This window comes from Daktulosphaira vitifoliae, unplaced genomic scaffold, assembly GCF_025091365.1.
Source record: "Daktulosphaira vitifoliae isolate Bord-2020 unplaced genomic scaffold, ASM2509136v1 Scaffold_1, whole genome shotgun sequence".
Classification (NCBI taxonomy): Eukaryota; Metazoa; Arthropoda; class Insecta; order Hemiptera; family Phylloxeridae; genus Daktulosphaira; species Daktulosphaira vitifoliae.
The window spans coordinates 80,459,400-80,482,597 of NW_026099572.1; the positions used below are offsets into that span (position 1 = coordinate 80,459,400).

Here is a 23,198-nt window from a genome sequence, read left to right on the forward strand (position 1 = left end):
TTGTCTCGTCTTCATATTCAATTAAAGAAAGAAAAAACGGTGGTCTGTAGAAGAAGAATATAAACAACTTGATTTGGAGTTATAAATCAAAGTGTGACGACAGCGAACAAGAGAAGTACATGGAAACATCAATGAAAAAGTCCTACTTGTTTTGCCAGCGAATAATACCTATAGTGTAAATACTGAATTCTCATAAAGAAAATAGCTTCCTAAGATCGCAAATATCTAATTGTACATGAGTAGTTAAAATAATTAAAACGTGTAGAATGCGATTCGCTTCGTGTGTAAAGTTACGGCTGGTTGACTTTTTGCTACCATTTTACGTTTTAATTAAATTATTTATTGTTTAACATTAGTTGAACAATGCATAATCATTTAGTTTTATAATGCAAACTTCTATAAATTAATGTTCACTAAGCTTTTCCCGGTCTTTACAGACACTTAATGGAAATAATAACTACATAAGTTCAATTAAAAAATAAAATAAGCTATGCAAAATGCACTTATCGGCTAATTATCTGATATAGCAACTAAACATATGCCTCAAAGCAGATAGAAGTTTTAAGAATACGCTTTTCAGTAACCTATTTAGGTTGAAATTATAATTTACAAAATTATTTGCTGTCCTAAATTGTTTTTATGTTTAAATAGTGTCAAGAAATCAGTACTACTTATTCAAAAGGAAATTTTTTTTAGAATTCAATAGTCATAAGTTTAATTTTAGTTTAACCCAAACCTTTATTTAATAAAAATAATATAATTTGAATAGTGATTAAATATACAAAAAAGTTTCTTTATTGATTTTAAATGTTTTTGGACATTTTTCTTTCAAGATTAATAAATATTGACAATACTCACGTTAGTTTGTAACATAGAAAATATTTCACATGATACCTCCTCAAATAAGTCGAGTCGGAATATAATATTAATATGTTGAATTTGTTCAACAATTACAGCTTATAAGTATGAAAGTATATTGAACATCTTATCAGAGAAATAAATGTATTAAGGAAACTGCTTATGTTTTTTGTAGAGTATAAAATATTGTATTACTTGTTTATTTAAAAGATTTCAGTTTAAAATTTTAATTAATATTATGAACTGTTAATAGACAATTAACAGTTTATTTATAGTCAAAACCCTTAGGTTTAGCATATGACAATTTGAGACGATTGTCAAAAATTTTAACCGGACAAAAGGCCATAACTAATTACAACACATGTTATGTTTTTAATATTAAGGTATTAGTTTGTTTAATGTGCAGGTTAAATAAACTATTTTGATATTTAACGTTATTATTTAATGTTTAAAATTAAATGTTTTATCTAAACATAGCCGTTTTATTAATTTTATAGATAATTCTAATTTAGATCCTTTCCGTAAATGATAGCGACGTATGAATTTTTAGTCGTGCATATAATTCTATTTTTTAATTTGCCTAAATATCGACGCAGAGTGAAAAATTTGTTTAATGACCTTTTTTTTTTTGCTCGTCAATATTTTGGCGATTAGCGATGCTGAGTAAAAATGTTTTGATAAGCAAAAAAAATAGGCTATCGAGGGCACTTCAAGTAAAAATCACTGTGGGCCTTCTTTTCCCTATACACTGTTGATATCCTTACAAATTAAGTATTACTAATAAATATTTATTAAAATCACAACAATAAAGTTTACTATCAACATTTTAAATTAGCGTGTAATGCATGATTACTGTAAAAATACACTATACTATAGTGTAGGGGGTATACATTACATATTCACTGCAAAATTGTGTTGTATGGTTTGTTGGGTTTCAAATTCAGTATTAATATAAAATTCTGAAATGATGTAAAACATTATAGCCATTGCTTTTATGAACCTATGTAAAATATTTAACGCTGCTTATTTTCCATATTTTTATTCGTGTAGTGTTTATTATCAATCAATGGTCGACAACCGACAGTGTAAAATTTTACACGCAATATCAATATAAAACATGGCAGGTAAATTATGTTGCGCACATTTCGTTTACAAAATACGCGTACAAAGGCGTATCACATAACGGTAGCCTCGTCAACGGGTCTCACGGAAAATTGTCATGTACGACGAGGAAAAAAATACAAATACCGTACACATAAAGAAAAAATACGTTCTACCCATCAAATAGAGGAGTTTTACGCAATAATGATTTATGGTGTGAACAGTTATCTCTTTGAGGTAACCGCACAAGAGTTTTATGGCATAAGACCTTTTGTGTCTATCGTGTCATAGTTTTATTTTTAGGTAAATATTAGCAAAACTATAAATATTTGTGTACAAAAACTTAACAGTTCTTCTCATAAATTTGAAACGGTATCGAACTCAAAACACAGCTATTAACACAGCATGTTAATAGCAAAATGATTACGGAAAGCAATACTCAGTAAAAACAATAAAACAAGAAACAATGTTGGTACTTTTCTTCAATTTTTAATGTAAAAAAAATTTATTAGGTGGTTGCCGTTAATGAATTTTAGTATAGTCTTAAACACTCTTAACTGTTTTAAAATTCATTTAGATTTCATTTCATTTCGTTTAGTTATAAACCAATTTATTTTTAGAACTTATTAGTATCAATAAATTAGTAATACTCGTATGAATGATCACGAGACTCTGGTAGTTGACATTAATGTCAAATTAGATAGATTACTAATTGATGATTGAATTCATAATATTATCATTACATAAAAATTAATCGAAATAACTATGAACTATTGACATTTTTCGTCTTGAAATTGTCTACCATTAATTAAAATCGAAATTCATGTTCTGCTAGATGTGTCTTTTTTATACTGATACAGAAAATTATAAATTTAATTAAAAATATATTGTACAGTAAATAATGAATGTACACATTAGAAACGGATCTATTTAATAAATGAAGACCTCGTTACAATATCAAACGTGTTTGGATCTGTTGAGAAAAAAAAAAGCAATGAAATTAATAAAACTACTGATTACAACCTTCACATTATCAGGCGGTGACGCATGATAAATGTGTACTAATAGTAATTATATTTAATAATTTGGGTATCATTAACCAAATATAACTACTGGTAAGGATCAAATTGAAATAATAGAATTGCCCAATTAAAAGCAGCAGGTATATTGTGGGGTCTCTTTTTTCGTACCCGCCTCATATCCTTAATTTGTGATATATCATATAACTCTTCTTCTCTCGGCAATTGTGTACAAGTCATAATAATAGTGCAATAAGTGACATAACTTGATCAGAGAACAAAATGTCAGTCTGGTTTTTTCCATGGACAGTATCGTGTATTTTGTTTTAACACAATATTCAGTGGAAGATTTGCGAATATTGTAGTTGTTGTGGTCAATGTTATCGACCTTTTTGCTAACGACCCTCAAGTAATGTCACAGTAAATGGAAACCAATAAAATAGTCGAGATTTACTGCACTGGTTAGATATTACTCGTCTACCTAGTAGTTATTTTTACGAACTCATTGGCGGCGGCGGCGTCACACGGTTTGTTATTGTTACACGCACGCACAGGCTGTGCATATATACAACATAGGCATCGTGCCTCCGTCGGCTAAACATCTCCTACCACTTAATACTTGAAACACTACCCGACCACGTCTATCGAGTTATGGCCGACGGTGCACGGGTTTCCGTATAACACACTATTATTGTACATGTATTTTTCTCAGTGTTTTTTTTTTCATCTCTGTCGTCCGTGGCCGCAGGTGGCACGTACAGGTAGCTCGAGTCAGGTACGGTAGTACTAGTACCCGAAACCGGCAATAGACCGCGCTACCATCTACCGACGAAGGGCACCGACACCGATGACTCCCACTCGGCCGATCGTCGTCATCCCCACCCACCCCCGTATGCCAAACGGTTGGCCGGCCGGTCGACCAGATTCAGAGGCTGAGTGATACCTGTTTTTACTGTTCGAGTTGTCTGACCGTTGAGAGCGCGCTCGGTTTTGTTGTGTGCGTATGAATATTATTGTGCAGTGTCAACATTCTTGTCCAGGAATTCTCTAACGTACCCATCGAGTTCGGCGTGTACGTTTAATCGCGTGTATGCGGTCGGAATCGCGTCGAATACCTAATATGACTTAAGTGTGAACCATAAGTGCTATTACTATCTGTTTGTGCAAATTTTCACCGGCAGAACTGCTAAGCGTCGTGGTTGAATCCCTTGGTAAGCTGTCATTAAATATTTGGTTGATTATATTAAGTTTTTATGTGAACTAAAAATAGTGAAACTAATGTAGAGTACAATTTTATTATTATGTAAAACAAATTCTATTGTCTGTTATATAAGTTTGAGCATTGTGCGTTGGTTTAAGAAAGTTAAAGTAAGGTAGTAGCAAAGTGCTATGTCTTTGTTCTTTGCCTGCCAACACGCTGCATCGCTACCTGTTTTGATACCACTTTTTAAATAACTCGTATTATCTGAATCATCATTTTCCGTTTATTAATTTATTAGTGTGTAAATCTAAGTTATTAATTTATGGCCAAACATGCGTAACAGTTGTCAGGTATTGGAACGAGTCGGTCGGAGACCTTGAAGGAAAAAATCAAAAAAATCTTTATGCGTATTATTATGTCTTTATTGTAATGCAATATGTTCGGTTTACTGTTATATTGTAATCGGTCGTGTTGTTATGTTAAGACAGTAATAACTAGGCTTATATGACTGTTTCTTGTAAATTATTGTTATTGTGGTGATATCATTTCGAGAACGCAGTAAACAGACGTCGCGTTTTTATCAGCAACGGTTGTCAATAATTATGTGCTGGATAAACCTTTTATGTAAAATTCCCATTAACTACCATTTAGTTTCAGGTAGTTATATTGGTAGCTGACTTTATTTCTGTTTTGGAAACTTTTCGTTTGAGAATGATGTAACTGTTTATGACATTCAATAACGACATTACAATAATACACCTTACATATTATCGGAGTACAAAACGTTGAAAATCCTTTACGTGCAATAGCCCAATGCTGTCTTAAGCTTGACAATGGCCAATTGTGTATAGTCATATCCCTTCTGTAGTTGTGTGTACACAAGTGCATCGTTTCCCTGTTGTGCCCTTTTTATCCTTTTAGCCCCTCTAGTTTCTCTAACGTGACAAATATACTAAGCATTATCCGTAACGATATATGCCTTTGCATTGACTACATTATTCTATTATAGGCTCATATAATGCATTTCATTTTACTTTGTCATCTTCTATTCATTGTATTCATACATGTTCAACATCATAGATATCATTTTAATTGGGAGTATTACTAACTTTCTTTGGTATAAATTTATCACTGACATTGCACTTATTTTGTTACATCTAAATAATTTTCAATCATTATAATTGCATTATATATTATTATAAATGTAGATAGAAACGCTAGTGTTGTTACACAATTAACTTATTAATATATTTATAGGTTTTTTTGTTTAAACTAAATAATTTTAACACGATATGCTGCCCGACAATTATAATAACAGTTGTGAAACAAGTAACAGGTGTCTGGTTCCTATGGCTCTTAAAATTTCCATTTGTTAAATTGTATTTTCGTGCTTGGCATGTTTTTAAACTTACTTTTAACTGATTAATTTTTCATATTTAATATTAATGACTGACATTTTTTTTTCTCATATATAATTTTAATTTCAATATGTGGCAAGCTACAGTTGGTTACCACATTAAAGTTAAATCATTATAGAACAATTTCACTATCAATTAAAATATCTAAGTAACTTGAAGACAATAATCGTGATTAGCCATCAAAAATAACTATTTTCAATTTTTGTTTCATCTAAAACAGGAAAAAATATTGGATCGATTAAAATTTAATCAAATTATAGGCGGATTGGAGGAGTGCGGAGTGTGCTAGTCGTCCTTATTTCTGTTAAAATTAAAATAAAAAATCAAATTCTCATGTTCTCATATTAATCTTACTATATAGTCGAGGAAATATGTGTAAAGTTTATAATTACAGTATATTGTTACTAAGTGAGCTTGGACCACTATTAACATTCTTCATTATTTACCTCCTACAGAAACCATCGCCTACTTAAAGTGAAATGATTTTAATTACTGTTTTGTTGATGTGCTTATCGAATTTTATTTTTTGTCTTCAATATTTGATCATGTTTATAGGTGATTTAGCAATATGTCGAGCGGAAGCGGTGCTAGTGGAAAGTCTGTCTCTGTCGGTGGCGAAGGCGTGAAGCCTGGTGTGGGTTCGGCGTTTGTGCCCGTCATGCCGTCCAGCGGTTCGTTTTATGGACATCCATCTATACCGGCTCTGCCGTCGCCGTCTTCGGATTTTTTCGCCGCATCAATGATGGCCGATAAACATAAAGCATTGCAGCACCATATATCAATCCAACAACAGCAGCAACAACAACAGTCTGCACCCGGAATGTTTGTGCCCAAACACAAACCGTCAACGTCGCTTTTGCACCAACAAAACGAACTTATGGCAATGGCACTGGACAAGAACAAAGTCCTGCAAGCCGTGATGCATCAACGTGGATATCCTCCTCATCCGTTTTTGTTGAATCCTCAATACGGAGGACAACCACAATCTCTATTTGCGGGTCCGGGCGCAGGACCAACTGCTTATGGTGGTGTGAACCCAGCTTCGAGACCCAGAACGGCGGCCGTGGGTACGGGCATAGGTCGAGCTTCCAGACCCAAAAAACAATTCATTTGCCGTTTTTGTAATCGTCAGTTTACCAAGAGCTATAATCTACTAATTCACGAGCGAACGCATACCGACGAGAGACCTTATTCCTGCGACATATGCAAAAAAGCTTTTAGGCGGCAGGATCATTTACGCGACCACAAGTAAGTAAAACAACTGTTATTGACATTTATGGTGCTATCAAATTATCTGCTACCATTTAGAGTTTTTCTAATGTTTTTGTGTACTTGAATTCAATGGTAGTACGACTTTCATTAACGAATTTCTGGGACAACGATGGTTCAACGGGCCCGTTGAAAACAATCGGCCAACATTTTTTAATAACACAATATGTTTATTGTCTAAGAAAAGTTCTTACCTACGTACGATGTTTTATTGTTATTGTTATTAGTCATAATTTGACGGCATGTGGTTTCTCGAAACAACGAGCGTGATGTGCTTTTGTACGATTCGTTTTAGAATATACCCATAGCCATAGTTTTTTAACGCGTGTATGTGCCAAGGGCAAAATCAACGACCACCGCGAAGCGAAAAAAATTATAAATTTTTTTCCTTTTGTTTTTGCGCGTTGAACGCAAATATCTGTCCCTATAGTGTAATTATCGTAGATTGTAGGAGTTACAGTGTTATTTTTTTTTACTGAGGACATTATAATGTGTTTAACCGAGTTTATGCTAAGCTCGTCGCATAAGTGATAATAAAAATAAAAAAAAAAATGCCATTTTAAAATCGTTCTAGTGTTGTTAATGAGTTTACGCCGTCATTAACTTGCTGATGATGTTGTCGTGCGCGCCGAGTTGAGTGCATTTCAAATGACTAATTACACTCACGGTTATTATATTTTAGTCGCTGTCACGTGTTTTTAACCGATCGCATGGCTATCGTTTTGAAACTTTTTTTTTTTTTTTTTTTTACCCGCATTAAAAACACGAGTTTAATCGTTAGGCTTGCCGCCTGTCAAACGTCGGACCGTTATTCCGTGACGAGACAGAGTTCACACAATTTCCTCTGATTTTAATTAGATGACCCAGACGTGCGCGATGCGAAAACGGACGGAGACGTCAGGTGTAAATTTGAACGCTTTAGTCTAATGAGTTTCAGGCGAGCATGACCCGCAGAGGTTAAGTCATTTACTGTGGTCGGTGATGGTGACGCGGAGAGTAGTCGATGATCTGGTTTTACAAGTGACGGAATGCATAATCCGAGAGGCAAACGAGAGACGCATTGGTTCGTAAAATAACAGACGCCAATTGTGCGAGGCGATTTTTCTCCGCCGTATGTGCTGTCGTTGGAAGTAGACAATGTGTTGCTCAAAGACAAAGTGAAACGGACGCCTTGGAAAGTGTTACTAATTTCATTATTATCGATTGCACATTACCGTCTCGGTGCGTTCAACCTGACACGCCGTCTAAATAATTTCGGAATTATTATTATTTTTATGATGATTTTTTATTATTTTCACTGTACGTTTTATTTTTTTCAACTTAACCCAACCGACGGATATATAGCTGAAATACACTAGTCGTGTATATTTTATGTGTTGTGTAGAGCTTACGGTGTATCCGTTTATAATAATATACATAATTATGGTAATATTAATTTACGACGACAACCGCAGCGGCATTTCTGTTGTGCACCACGTTCGCCTCGGATTCACTGGTATACTATAAGAGTGGACCCCATGCTGATGCGACACTCCTTCGTGGCCTCATCTCCACAATTTTTACTCGTTTGATTTTTTTTTTTTTGTAATTTCTTTATACGCGTTCACCGTAGCGATTATTTTTTTAATCTCTTCAGATTAAATTATAGTAATTTTTGTACACTTTTTTGCTCGTGCTTTAAATATATCGCAAACCCGAATTTTAATTAATTAAATTACGGGGTTTTTTTTTTTTTATTATTAATTTTGCACTAACTCACCGTAACGGACGTTGTGTGCAATATAATTGTAATATATTAACTTTTAAAGGTACTCAATAGAAAAGATTGAAAAAATATTGTCGACACGAGGTTAATGTACATTTATACGTAATAAAATTGATAAATACTCTGTTAATATGATGGCGACTTTGCTTACATTCTTTAAGATACCGGTCGGTGATAAATTTTCGTAGTTCCTTTAACATGTGCCAATTTTATACATAATTTATATATCTACTTACTACCGAAATTGGCACCCGTTTTAAATAAAACGTTAATTAAGTTTCTATCTCGTTAGTGAACGCCGACTGAGTATGATATATTATCATCCGTTAGTAAAGCAATATATTGAATTTTTTAAATATGTGCATAGTTTAAAAAGAAGCTCTTTTTCGATCCCGTGGAATTGCATAAACAATATTCGTAGCCAGTTTTTCTCGTCGATGGACCAGAAAGAATTTATCGAAATATTCCGAAGATTCACCTCTTACGAGACTCGTTGGTTTATTCCATAAATCATTATGTCCACGAGTTTCCAAAAACAGATACTTTACAGGGAATTAAATACTAACGATGCGTCTCAAAGCTTCCATGTTCCTGTAGTTATCTCTCCAACGACTTATTATTTATAGATATTGATCGATAACAGTAGTACTACTTAGACGATCGATATTATTACATCAGCGTTTCTAATTTGTGGTTGCCGTGCTTGCACGTTGTAGTATTGTTCATCAGTTGTGTGTTGGAGAAACGTTGCTCCGGTATTTTTTTATTCTCTGGGCCCGACTCAACTACTACCACTCGACGCTTTTACGTTACGCCGTATCTGAAATCATGAAAACGTGATAAAACTTCTGTGCGCACGGCAGCCATTTCGTGAGGCTCTCCTCTCAGTTGCGTGCGTTTCGGACCTTGTGCACGAAAACGCACAAGCGTACACTTGAGCCGGCTACACTTTTTAATACGGCTGACCTGAGCGAGACGTAGAACGATTTCAAGCGGCTCACGTTTCTTTATAATGTTCATTTTATCTTTGCATACCCGTCTCGTGCTTGTTCTCGTGCGTCGTGACGTGGTGACACATGAGTGTGCGTATGTGTGCCCCGTCATGCTTACAAACCAATAATCGCAAACGATGAAAATACTCTCAAGAGCGAAACCGGTGAACACGATACCGTGTTTGTGGTCAACGATCGTGCTGCGGCGTCCGTATGCCTTTTGACGTATGTATGCTGCGGCGAACATTATTGCGGCTGCTCCGATCCCCTTTAAGTTAAATAAATAATAAAGTGTTTTGCTATTAATGCAATCTTTTTTTTTTATCGACCCTGGCAACGGTTATTATCGCCGACGACACAGTGTATTGGCGAGCAGTGGTGTCCAAACCAGCATTGCCTGTCTAAAAAACAACAGTGTACCTCAACCTAGTTGTATGACATTTTACAACTGATGTTTTTGGTAATTTTAAAACATTTTATTGAATTACCCACGCGTTATGTAGAAAACGTGCAACGGGTAAACGAGTCTTATCAAAATAGGCGTATTGTATAAAGGGCATACATAATACTGTCCGGCCAGTGCGCGCTCACCAATACCAATGCTGTCGGTCATCGCCGACGTGATGAAGTAGTTTTTCAATAGACATTTTAGGCGTTTTTTCCAACGAAAAATCTACAAAGGTTTTGACAGAAGCATTTGACCCGGACCCGCGTCAATAACAATAGTATTTATTTATGTTCCCAATGACAGCAGGACATGTTTGTGGCACACACGAACGTTGGTAACATCGCTGCGTGCACACACCATAGAGTAATACTCCACCCTGTTACTCTGTGGCAGCATACACTCGTATTTTTTCCTTCTTCCTTTTTGTCGAAGTGTCTCTATCAGCATGTGGCGACGACCGTCCGTTCGATAGACTCGGTTTTTGATAGCACCCAAATTTACTTCGGCAAGACTCGTCTGTGTGACCGGACAGACCGCGTGAGGCGTAGAATACCCAGAGGATTTTGACCAACTGCACCGACATAATGTTCGCTGCGAATCGAGTACGTTAAAAAATGCCCCATAGCCGCGTGTAGAACTCTTTGTTGTAAAAGTATTTACAAAGTAATTTATAAAGTATTTATTCGTTCGTGTCCGACTATTATTCGGTCTGTATCATTTATAATTATTTAAATCCAAAACAATCGGACGAGACATTTGCCTCGTAGTGCGCTGTGGTGCGACAACAATAATTAAAACTCCTTTTGAACGGACGCGTCCGATTTGATTAATGACCGGCACGCCAGCAAACTGTACTGTACCGCGGTACGCTTTATCACCTACCTATGTAATGTGGTGTGTATGTGCGCGTGTAGATTATGATTTATACTGACGAGCTTTGGTCTACAGTGGTACGTACACGATATAATGTATTCAAACAGGATGTCACGGCCTCCTACAAACCCTAAGAACCGGCTTCGGACCCATTAATAATAACAATAATTTTTGACTTGGATAGATTTTATATTAGAATAATGAGACGCGGGCCGGTTGAAGAGAGTGACGTGAACGTGCGAGCGGCGCAGGCTCTCGCGCAAAATTTTCACCCGTCGACCTTCCGGTTAGTCGTCGTGGGGCGCGTGGGGGACACGGTGTTACAACTCTTCGGGCTACGGCGTAGGAGGTACCACCGTCCATTGTTTTGGTGCGGTACTGTTCGGTAACGCCCGGGCTACCGCCGCACCGTTATCGTCATCGTGCAGAGGTCCATGTCGATAATTATACCGTGGGTTATTGTTTCTGATAAATTCGTAGAACCGTTCTTTTATTTTACCTCTCTAGTCATTGCTGTCCGTCCTTTCACGCTACCGAATGCTATTATGTTCGGGTATCCGTTTGTACGCCGGGGTATCGTTGGCGATGCGGCGACGTATGAATGGCTAAAAAGCCAACGCAGAGGAGACGTGCGCACATGTCAGATAGAAAATGAATACATCATCTTTTTGATGCCATTTTATTTTGTGCCATTTAATCTATGCGCGACCAAGTTGAATGCAATCATTGTGGATGGGAAGTTGTTGTGATACGCCCAGTTAAACTTTAACGTTACAATACAATTATAATGGTAGTGTGTGTTGGAACAGTCCGTCTATTCTGATGGAACCGACGCATCACGATCTTGAATACGGTGTGTATGTTTGCTCGAAATAAAAAGGTCTCTTCAACGCTGCTTTTAGATTGTTCAAATATTAAATATTCTATACATATAATATTCCACGGCCAACCTCAAATCTTAATGCCTCCTTTCCGTCGTAATAATATAATGTATTTTCACTAATAGTTTTTATATACATTTTTTACCTCCGTCTGCGGTCTTCTTTTATACGTAAGTCCGAGAGTACAACCGGTAACCGGTTCCCGTGTGTGTGTATACAACCGCATGATCTCTCCCACCGACGTGATGTTTTTTTTTTTTTATAATATTTTATGCATTACAAATAGTAAATTTAACCGGCTGAAAAAAAAAATTATGAATAATGAACACATCAAAACGCACTCATTGAACTTTTACGTGTGGCAGTTTTGCGTTGCAAAATAACCGCGAAGTCGTTAATTATAATCAGCATATTCGGATAGGATTAAAAATCAAACTGGTTTCCGCGTTTTATGCTTAAAATATCTTAGGTGTGTATTTAAATGACGGTTTATCAAGTTTTTTTTTTTTTCATATTTTTATTAATGAATTGCACATCCGGTGCTAAACGTAAAAATAATAGTTATTGATCATAAAACTAAAATACTCTTTCAGTAATCGTCTTGACGCTCAGTTCTTAGTGCAAATCGTTTTATATTAGTTTTATACTTCGTGTTGATATGATAATAGTAATCGCATTGAAAGGTTTTTTAAAGTCACGTTTTATTTAAATTTCAAATTCTAATCAAGTATCAATCGTCCATGTATAATTTTATTTTAGTATGTATTATGCAAATGTTTTATATTGTTCGAATATAATAGCAAACTGATAATTAAAAAAAATCTTCGGATTACATTATATTTAAAAACTTTAAAATCCCATTTTTAGTCTACTTTAATATTTATATTAAATTTTTTATATTTAGATATTTTTCTTTGACTTTCATTCACTTTAGTCCTCTGCACTCAACAACTTTACGGTAGTATTACATTACACCATGCGTCTATAAATTAATGTTTTTTTTATGATAAAATACGACGGATTTCTTCGTTTGATTTTATCTTCAAGAAGCTAGTGTTATTTTTAAATGCATAATAAACGATCATTTCTAATATTTTATTCAAATTAAATGTCAATGTACAAATTTGGAACAAGTTTTTACTAATCCTGCCTTGTGAGGACTCTAAATAGAACATGAAAATCAGGATTAATTGTGGTGCTTCGCCTTCACCGATAAGAATAATGTCTTACGCTTACCCGCGTTAAAGTCTCACTGTAAAAAATTCGTGTTATTTATCGGATTACAAAATAACGTATGCATTTTTATGATATATTTGACGCAGCGTGGGGTTTGAATTTATTTTCTATGTGTAGTATGATGTATTTCCATGCCGTGGGACAAAGGGTAGTGCACATGAAAACCGAATATTTCCAGTACGTTTTCGATTGTATGATGGCATTATTATTATCATTATTATCGTGATCCTATTATCATATATAAAATATGCGTCAATGCGTGTACGGATTATAGGTACTACTATTCTAGAGACCCGACCGACTCTAGGTTGTTGCCCAGCGCGCAACATAACCGGTCTGTCCAGAAGCGACTGCACAAAGAGTTGGCAACGCCGCGTCGAGTCTTTTGGACCTGGTCTCTGTTGGACAGAATGAGGTTGGTGTATATGTGCAACACACGTACACATACGGTGTACGGCGGCGACGCTGGCTGCCCGTGTAGCCGCAAACAAACGGTAGAGTGGAAGAACAGCATACTGACACCGGACAAGATAAATTGAATATTCGAACCACCGGGGAGAGAGAGAGAGATATACTATGTTTGAGGATTAAAAGGATTCCAGTGAGTGTATACTGGGCAGGGTATACACATAGACTCATAGTGACCATGAAACGTTCATCATTATTATATTGAATACCGACGCGTACATAATAACGTCGGCTGACGTTTATTATTTTCGCTTTTCTTTTACATATTTAATTCAATCGACATTACGGAGGATTAGTAATTTATGTTGATTAGACTTAGCCCCTTGTTTTTTTTTATTAAAACAAAATAGCGCTGTGGTTTATGCACCATTTTAACGGTGCGTGTATACTCTGAAATTAATTTATAGCTTAAACTCAAAGTATTACAAACAATTTTATAATTGATAATGAAGAACAGTAATGAAAAACTATTTTTATGTACGTGTAATAATATGCTTATTTATAGAAAAAGCCGGTAGTCGTTTCGCTTCGTTATTGTGATAACAATAGTATTAACACCGTTGGCTTTTAGGGGTCGTACACTGTTGATTGACATTGAAGAAGTGGGTAGCTTCGTTGTGTTTTCCCTTGTACTCGACGTGCAATGACTACTACCTGTAATACATATATTATAATATATACCTACGCGCTGCTGCCGTCGGGACAGGTGGCTTATACGCTACTTTTACACCCACTATTCCGCCCTAGCATTTGCTACCGACGACCGCCGCCTCCTCCGCTGCAGCAGTGATTGTTATTGTTGTCCATTGTCGTGGTTGCCCTCTTGTTACCTCGCCACCAACACCTCTGATCCCCCCTACCCTTAAACCTATGGTCTAGACGGCCATGAAGTCGTGACTAAATGAGACACTAATTTAACCGTGTTTTCAGTACAATATATCCCCATACTGTTGGTATGTCACGTTGTACTATGGACTGAAAAAGATATATAAGTCTGAAGGAGCGAGGCTCTTTCAGTATTGTTGATATACATCAGTTTTGTTTCGGCAAAGGGAACGTGACTTATTCTACGGGTTTTTTTATGACCTATTAATTCTTTCATACAAAAGGATACGGTACGCGGGAGCATCTCGGTTGACGCGTAAAAAAGATGTTTATGAACTGATACAACGATAACAATAATAATATTATTTTCGTCAAACCCAAATAAAAATTGAATTATTAAGTTAACTAACCGATAAACATATTTTTTCAGGTACATTCATTCGAAGGAAAAGCCGTTCAAATGTACAGAGTGCGGCAAAGGATTCTGTCAGTCTCGTACTCTTGCCGTACATAAAATACTTCATTTAGAAGAGTCGCCTCACAAATGTCCCGTTTGTAAGCGTAGTTTCAATCAGCGAAGCAACTTAAAGACTCACCTACTAACGCATACCGACCACAAGCCTTACGAATGCTACTCGTGTAATAAAGTTTTCCGGCGCAATTGTGACTTGCGCCGACACACGTTGACCCACGCGGTTGGAGACGCGCCTCCTACCCCGGTGCCTTCGTCGTCGTCCACGACGTCTACACCTTCTGCCGGTGGTCAACGGGCTCACGATGACGAGGACGATGAAGATGAAGACGATGACGAATTGTGCTCCATGTTGGTGCAGAATCCAGAATGCGATGACGAGGACGAAGACGAGGAAGTGGACGTTGATGAAGACGAAGACGTTGGCGAGACGGCTGTCGCCAATTCGACCAACACTGCAGAACCCACTCAGGAAGAAATCGATAGTAAAGACGGGCTGATATCGCTGTTCCAACACCGTGGCGTGCACGAGACGAAGTGTCATGATGAATCTTCGGCGTACACAATGCGGCCCACGTCTAGCCAGTTCGAGTCGAGTCACGCACTGCTGCAAGTCAGGAAAGATCTACACGAGCCTTTGCTCCCGTCGGCCGTGCCACCGCCAGCGTATCAACCGCAATACCAACCAGTCCAACCCGCCGTGCCGCCACAAAATAAAGCACAGCCACCAAAACGCAAAGGATTCAGCATTGATGAACTTATGAGTTAAATGCCGTTCGTTCGACTTGGATATCGAGCACTCAAACGACTGACTGATATGGACGTCGATTTTTCACAATAAAAATATAATTATCATATGTTTTTTGTGTTAAAAAATAGTTTTGTCATAGTTCATTAATTGTTTTTGCCACGAAACGTTATTTAAGTTCGCCGTTGCCAAGTTGTCGAATGAAAAGCGACTGAACTGTAAATATATAAAATATGTACATTTTTATAATATTCATCATAGTACCAGCAAAGCATTTACAATTTATCAATTGTCTACTTTGGTATCAGATCTTAAAAAGCTCGTGACATTTTTTATCATTTATAACCATTGTGCCTGTTTATAAAATCATTTGTTGATATTTTCTAATGAAATTATGTAAACAGACGACCTCGTTCAGTTAATATATTTACTTTAACTCATAGTTGTAAATTTATAAAATCTAATAATAATATAAGATATATATTATTATTATTAATTTTTTTTTTTTTTATTATAATGTTTATATTATTATTTACTTGACTGATGAAATTTCATCGAACTGAACTTAATGTTTAAATTTAATTTAATCACTATTTGAACGTTTTAAAGGAATCAATAAATTTAAAAAAAAAATGTAATTTTGCTCAAAAGCCCATGCATCTAAATATGCATTTTGCCAGTTTCTTTTTTCAATTTGTAATATCTAAAGCCATAAACATGATATTTTTGTTTAGTGATCTCAATATTGTATTTATTAACATGGTAAAAATCAAATCACTATACATGCTACTTTTTTTTTTAGTGTCCAACGACTTACTATTACAATAAGTTAACGTAATATACAATGTAATATGTAAAATAATAATTTATATTTGTAATTTTTTTTTTCAATATTTCATGACTTTTACCTACTTTATAAATGTATTAAAAGTATTATTATTATTTCTATATGAAATTGTGAACATCGTTAATAGACTGTTATATATTAAGGTTTTTTTTTTTTGCTAATAAAAATATTTAAAATTATGTTTTTTATATGTGATGAAAAAGCAATGTAATATTTTTGTATTTATTTTATTCAATCAAAAGTGTTCCATAATAATTCCGTGTTCTATTTAACGGAGTTTATTCAAGTGTTTTTTCATTTGATAGTTTTTTTTGTAATTACTATTAATGATATTTATATATATTAGAAAGTTAATATTACTCGTATTTATGCTAAATAAAATATATAATATTTTGTAAAACAATAAATAATTTTCAAAATAATGTCATTTTTATGAGTTAATACATGATATCTGAACATATACTTTCGGTTCAGTCAATGTAGTACATCCTAATTCTTAAATTAGCATTAATACAAAATCGAATGTCATAGTCTTTAGAGTTTAATAAATCTTTCTCGACTCTTGTATTAGTTAACATTAAAATATGCAAAGTACTACGAGAATGTGTCAGTATTTAAATAATTAATCCTTAAATCCCGCATAGAGGTCACAGGTTTTATTATTGTTATTATTAATGTACGAGGTAGTTGTGTTTTTTATCGGTGGCAGACATAAGACCCTCTCGGAAAATATATTAGTATTCCTGTTGTAGTACAGTACCGAACCAGTTTTTCTGATCTAGATGGGTGGGAGTCATAAAAAGATTGTTTTCTTTTTTTTTATCCTTCACAATCTTCACACACAGTGCAGTATTTCAGTTATGCGTGTGTTATTATATGTATACACACACTATAAAAAATAATCGAATCTCGAGTCTATCGCTTTAATTCTCTTTTATGTTTTTAATCCAGATTAGGACAATAAAAAGTACTACACATTCTGGGCCACGGGCTATGATTTTCGGTTTTTCGTAAAATGCCATATATTTGTGTGTAGTATTATTAAACTGTACACAATAGTTACATGTATTGACCCTGTATAGCCCAAATCAGTAGGTATATTCAATGAAAAATATTTAAGGGGTGAGTATACAATATATTATAAATTCAATAGGATGTCAGTATCTTGTTTTATAATTAAGGCTAAACACTGGTTTTCCAATCTGCGGTATACCTATACTGGTACTTTAATTAGCGTACAAATATAGACTACCATAACAGAACATCAAACTGTATCCCCTCGATTGCCTCAGGGTCACATTTTAAAGGGTTTTTAGGGCATGGAGAAAATACAATTATCCCTAAAAAAGAAAAAAAAATAATAAATAAAAGATTTGTTGGTAGTTTTATGTATTAATTATAAAATTAATGGTCTCTATAAATGTAATGACTAAAAACCAAGTCTACATATTATTAATCTATAAAAAAACTATGTTCTTTTGACTTAGGTATTCATAATGTGATTCAATAAAAAAAAAATTTTTATAACGATTATGATCTAGCTAAAAATTAGGGAGGAAGTAACTGCCTCTCTTGCGTTAACGTTCTTTTGCAACTGAACGAATTATTTGTAAAATATAATCTTTATGAAGTTTTCTGGTAGGTAGTATATAGCCATCATGCAGTTACAATAATATATCATAATTAAATTTTTATGGAAAAGTAACGTCAAATTTAGTTTAGGCAACCTTAAAAGCGTTTTATCAATTTAAAAAAATCGAACACAGTTGGGACAAGTATATATAATATCTGACAGTGATTAAAATCACTATCATAAACGATTCGATGCAAACCTTAAGACAGTATTTAATTTTTAGAAGAAATGATTGAATTGTTGTAAGAACAACATGAACTATTCCTTATTTATATCCTGATAACAAGTTTTACGATTTCTAAGTATAATACATGAATAAATATTTATTATAGTAATTGAATTTGGTATGAAATTGAATAATTTCGTATTGTAATATTTATGTAGAAATTATAAAGTCGTTTTATACAAAAAGATTCTTTTAATATTAGCTACTCAATTACTCTTAAAATAATAAAAATATTAAGAAAATTCTTTTTGGTATTTTAGCTTCGACGTGAAGCTGAGAAGGTATTAATTTTACTAAGATGTTTTTTACTTTAATTTTACTTTTTTTTGTGTGTGTTTGTTACCACTTTTTCTCAGCTCTCACCGAACCGATTTCTTTCAACGATACGTCAAAAGATCACAAATCGTATCTAGTCGAAGACATTATTTTTAATATTTTGTTCGGTACCGAAATATCTTTTAAAATGTATCGAGTATGTTAATATGATTTTATTTTTTTATTATTATTTTTAGACCTCAACCATTATTCAACCCGACCAATTAGTCTGATGACTAGCGTGCCGGCCGTACAAGAATATTTTGTTATTGATGGACAGATGCAATCTGACCGACCCGCCACAACGGTGGTGGACTCTGTATTTAATTACCAAGGCTTCTGCGGTGTACCCCTTCCACGACTTGTACGCACACATATTGGTTATTAATTATACTATATACTGTGTAAAATGTACTTCCTATCTTGTATACATTATCATATTATTAACATTCATACATACATTTATAGTAAATATTTAACTACGACGAAATAATATATTTTGAATATCTAAATAATTTTCAAAATCAAAAATACTATTGACTACAAATATCAAACACAAAACATGTCAAATATTTACACTATAGTGTTAATGACTTATTAATCAATTTTCATTCATTTAATTTAAAGTGGTATTTTCTTTTTATTAAATGTATATAGCATTGTATTCTATAGTTTCATAATCTTTATACATTTTTTATGACTTCCTAACTTTAATGCACTTTTATGATTTCTCAATGTTTTGCTTTTTATATGGCTTCTTAATTTTTACGTATTTGTTTGGCTTCCTAACATTTTGTATTAATAACTTTATTAAAAAGTCATTCAGATACAAAACTATAAACTTTATAAAGTTTTATAAATTTAACGCAACACGTTTTTTTAAAAGAAAATGCTATCATGTAACCTTAAAGACTCATGTGAATATTTTGTAAATTTACTCTTTTTTTTTGTTATAGCATTATTATTAGTACATAGTATCAGTATTGAGCTCATGATGTTTGGATATTTATTACAATTATTATTAGTTTGTCATTAAAAATTGACGAAATGAACAAAAAATCATCATTGAGTGTAGAAAAACTTCTGCCCCTTTCAAATTCGCCACTGTAAATAATTAGAATAAATTTTGAAGTATTAAAAATCATTTCCTAATTTATTATCTTTATTTTAACAAACTTTTAATCGATAGGACTTTTACTAAAAAAAAAAATGTTATTTTCTATTAAATAATTATGAAATAAATTTAAGCGAAACTACTCGATTTGAACTTTTTGCTTCGCGGCCGTAATAGTCTGCCGCGTTGATACTTGTATTACATAGTTAATGAATATAACGTTATCCTGTTAGAATGAATGTAAAAATCAAACCTCACACGCATCTGTTCAGCTGTCGAATGCGTTAAATAATATTTTCCATGTAAAATAAAAAATGATTCAACTCAGAACGGCCCCCGGACGAACGGAATATATTATTAAGTACACATACATGTTATTATACCCAAATATTTAGTTATTAGTTCTGAACTCAGTTTTTAAAATATGTTTATTATTTTTATTCGATTTTGAAAGAATTTTTGACGGACACTCGAAGGGCTAGTAATAGAAATTCCTGCGTTCAATATAAAAGCGGTTGACTTAATTTTGGTATACCTAAAACATTATTGTCCTATTACATGATTAGTAATTTAATAAATTACATCAAGTTATATACATGGTATGTATATGGTATGTAACGCATATTTAAGGAAAATTATAAAAACTAGTCATTAAGTATATAATATTTCATATTAAACATTTAATGCGTTTGTCAACATCATTTATCGTTGGTGAATAATCTGCGCATTTATTACATTATAATGTGTTTGTCGTTATTTGTATTAAGTTAATTCGCAGAGAAGAGACCTCCTAGTTTGAATAAACTGTTATATCTGTAATGTGTATTTCTTTCAGTACCTGTTAAATGTTACAGTTTTATATCTATAGAAAGATTTACTGTACTAACATGAGAATACCTCTACTAATCGCTTCACACAGTTTTGTTTTAAAATTTAACTTTCATCGTAAAATTCAATCTTCTTAAGATAACTTTTTGGATTTCTGAATTATTTCTGTGGACATATCATTATTATGCAATATTAATTTTCTCACACAAACCTTTTTATACTTTTATTTATGCTATTTATATAGGATTCAACCACTTTGCATGCTACTGAATTTCAATATTAGCGTTCTTATTCAAAGAATTCCATATTTTGGACCTTTTTTTACACTCATCACTGCATTTTAGAAATAAATATAGCAGTCAACGGAGGAAGTTTCCCTGACTACACCAGTGCAGGGCGTGAAGTCTTATAATTAAAGCAAATTGTAAAATTATTTAATAATCTGTCCAAGAAAACACACGGTAAGAAATTTCTTGTGCAAAACATTTAGTCATACCTTTTTATAGGATGATTAATAGTGTTCCAATGATTTTCATTGTCAATGTAAATAATGTGGACATTTTATTGAATAAAACGAACTTCCAGTGTACACGAATAGCTTTGAAAATCTAAATTTAATGTGATGTCAGCAACGAACAATCTTTGTATACCTTTGTATATTTTATGAACATATTTTACTATTTTAACACGCGATTACTGAAGAATTTGTTCTCCCATAACAGAAACAGGTTCTAATATATAGTAACAAGTGTTATTATAATTCCGAGTGTCTGTCCGTCTAATACAAGTATCCATCATTATTTCCAACGTCATGCCGACATTTCATGTGTTCGCTAAGACTTCATAGTAGGCACCTAAGAATCGAGTTATTTTTATTACTAGGCTTCTTGGACGACAAAATTGAAATAATTAAACAAGGGTACTAAACAAAATCTATTCTCCATGAAAATCTACTTTTAACTATTATAATGTAAGTGGTTAATATTGATGGTAAACTATTTGAAGAGTGAATGTGTCCAACGTTCTATGTGCCAAAAAAGTAAAAAATTGTTTTATTTCTGATTTATGTTCTATGTGCCAAAGGCCACAATCTTGTATGTGTGTCAATTAAATTTTTTACTTGTACAAAATTGCATTCATAGATGGTGTTCGATATGTGAGACATGCCCATGTTACCATTGTTTTTTGTGTTTTCTGAACAAATATGTTTTTGGCACATAGAACGCTTGACACATTCACTCTTCATATATTATCTGTACACACAAATATTAATAAAGTAATAATAAACAAATGATTTCGTTGATTTACTTAAATATACAATAACCATGATGTAAAATTGTTTACTGATTTAAGTAGCATGCATTAATGCTATTAATTTATTTTTTTAAAGCTAATTCAAATTAAATTAATGAGTTACTCGTTTCTAATATAATGCTAGAGTATTGTTGGTAAAATAGATTTTAGCGAAATGTTATATTTGAGTCAAAAAATATGTAAAGTCAAGTAAAAAGTGTTTTTTGACATAATAAAATGAATCTTTTATCAGTGTCTTTTACAAAAATAAAACATAATATTCACATAAGCTATTGTGATATTTGAGGAATTTACTTGGAATTTCGGTGGTCGAGTACAAATTAGACACGGAAGACATCAGTCAGCGTTTTGTTCAGTTTAGTAATACGATTACAAAAAATGTGCTCCAAAGGTACACACACGCCTTAGAGTTTACATTTGTACAATTTACATGACATGAATAATTAAAACGTAATTACCGTGGGAACTGAATTTTCGACCGAGTAATTTAGTAGTCCTGACATGCGTACCTCGGTTACTTGGATTAGGCAACTACTTGTTTGTGGCCATGTTAATGATGATTTACGACAAAAATTGGATGTCATCCAAACGACAAGTTTTTCGTCGACAGCAAATGCATATTTTCGATTTATTAATGTTTATCATCTACGTATTAGGTGTTTTTTAAAGAGCGTAGTTGTCGTTTGCTTACTATATTATACTGATAAGTTGTAAGTATATCATAAAAATGGTTTGATTATATATTTCAACCATATTTTTAACTACTACGGTTCATTATTAAATACTGACGTAATTACGAGTGATATGGAAGTTATTAATAGTTAAAATTGGCTTTGCCACTGTTAAAGCACCAATATAAATCACATAATATAATGCACATTATACAATATTAAGGGAAATATATTATTTTGACAAAGTAAGTGGAGGGCTAAAAAATTTTAATTAAAAAAATAGATGAATGACACCCCTCCATAATACTCCTCTTCGATCACATGGTGTCATGCTTCCCCATAACAAAAATAATTACATACTGAAGGTAAAATTTGTATTTCATTTGAAGGTGTAGTGAAAAATCTTAAACAATTGATAAATAAATCTTAATTATCTCACTGATATTAATTAGACATTATTGCGTTATTAGCAGTGCATTGGCAAAAAAATTTACTCCTGAAAAAAATTGATCAAATCGGCCTACTTTGTTTCAAAATAAATAATGACCAAGATATTTCTTGATGTCCCGGTGACCCAATTCGACGCTTTGAGTTCTAATTTCAATAAAAAATCATTTTATGAAAGTTTTCTTATAAAATAATTATAAGTAACTGACTTTATTTACAGTAAAAAAGT

At 33.4% G+C, this 23,198-nt stretch overlaps 1 protein-coding gene across 1 annotated transcript; it reads left to right on the forward strand.

Moving 5' to 3' along the window:
* The first annotated feature begins 3,815 nt into the window (after positions 1–3,815).
* On the forward strand, positions 3,816–15,806 carry LOC126894719 (protein bowel-like). The gene is made up of 3 exons (XM_050665927.1): positions 3,816–4,189; positions 6,153–6,845; positions 14,785–15,806. The coding sequence occupies exons 2-3, from the start codon at positions 6,166–6,168 to the stop codon at positions 15,593–15,595; spliced, it is 1,491 nt and encodes a 496-aa protein (XP_050521884.1). The 5' UTR covers positions 3,816–4,189; positions 6,153–6,165; the 3' UTR covers positions 15,596–15,806.
* The last annotated feature ends 7,392 nt before the right edge of the window (positions 15,807–23,198 follow it).

Bases quoted from the DNA above. Each gene is read 5' to 3' on its own strand.
- LOC126894719 (XM_050665927.1), top strand. From the start codon at position 6,166: ATGTCGAGCGGAAGCGGTGCTAGTGGAAAGTCTGTCTCTGTCGGTGGC. The intron at 6,846-14,784 runs GTAAGTAAAACA...ATATTTTTTCAG, and splicing joins GATCATTTACGCGACCACAA to GTACATTCATTCGAAGGAAA.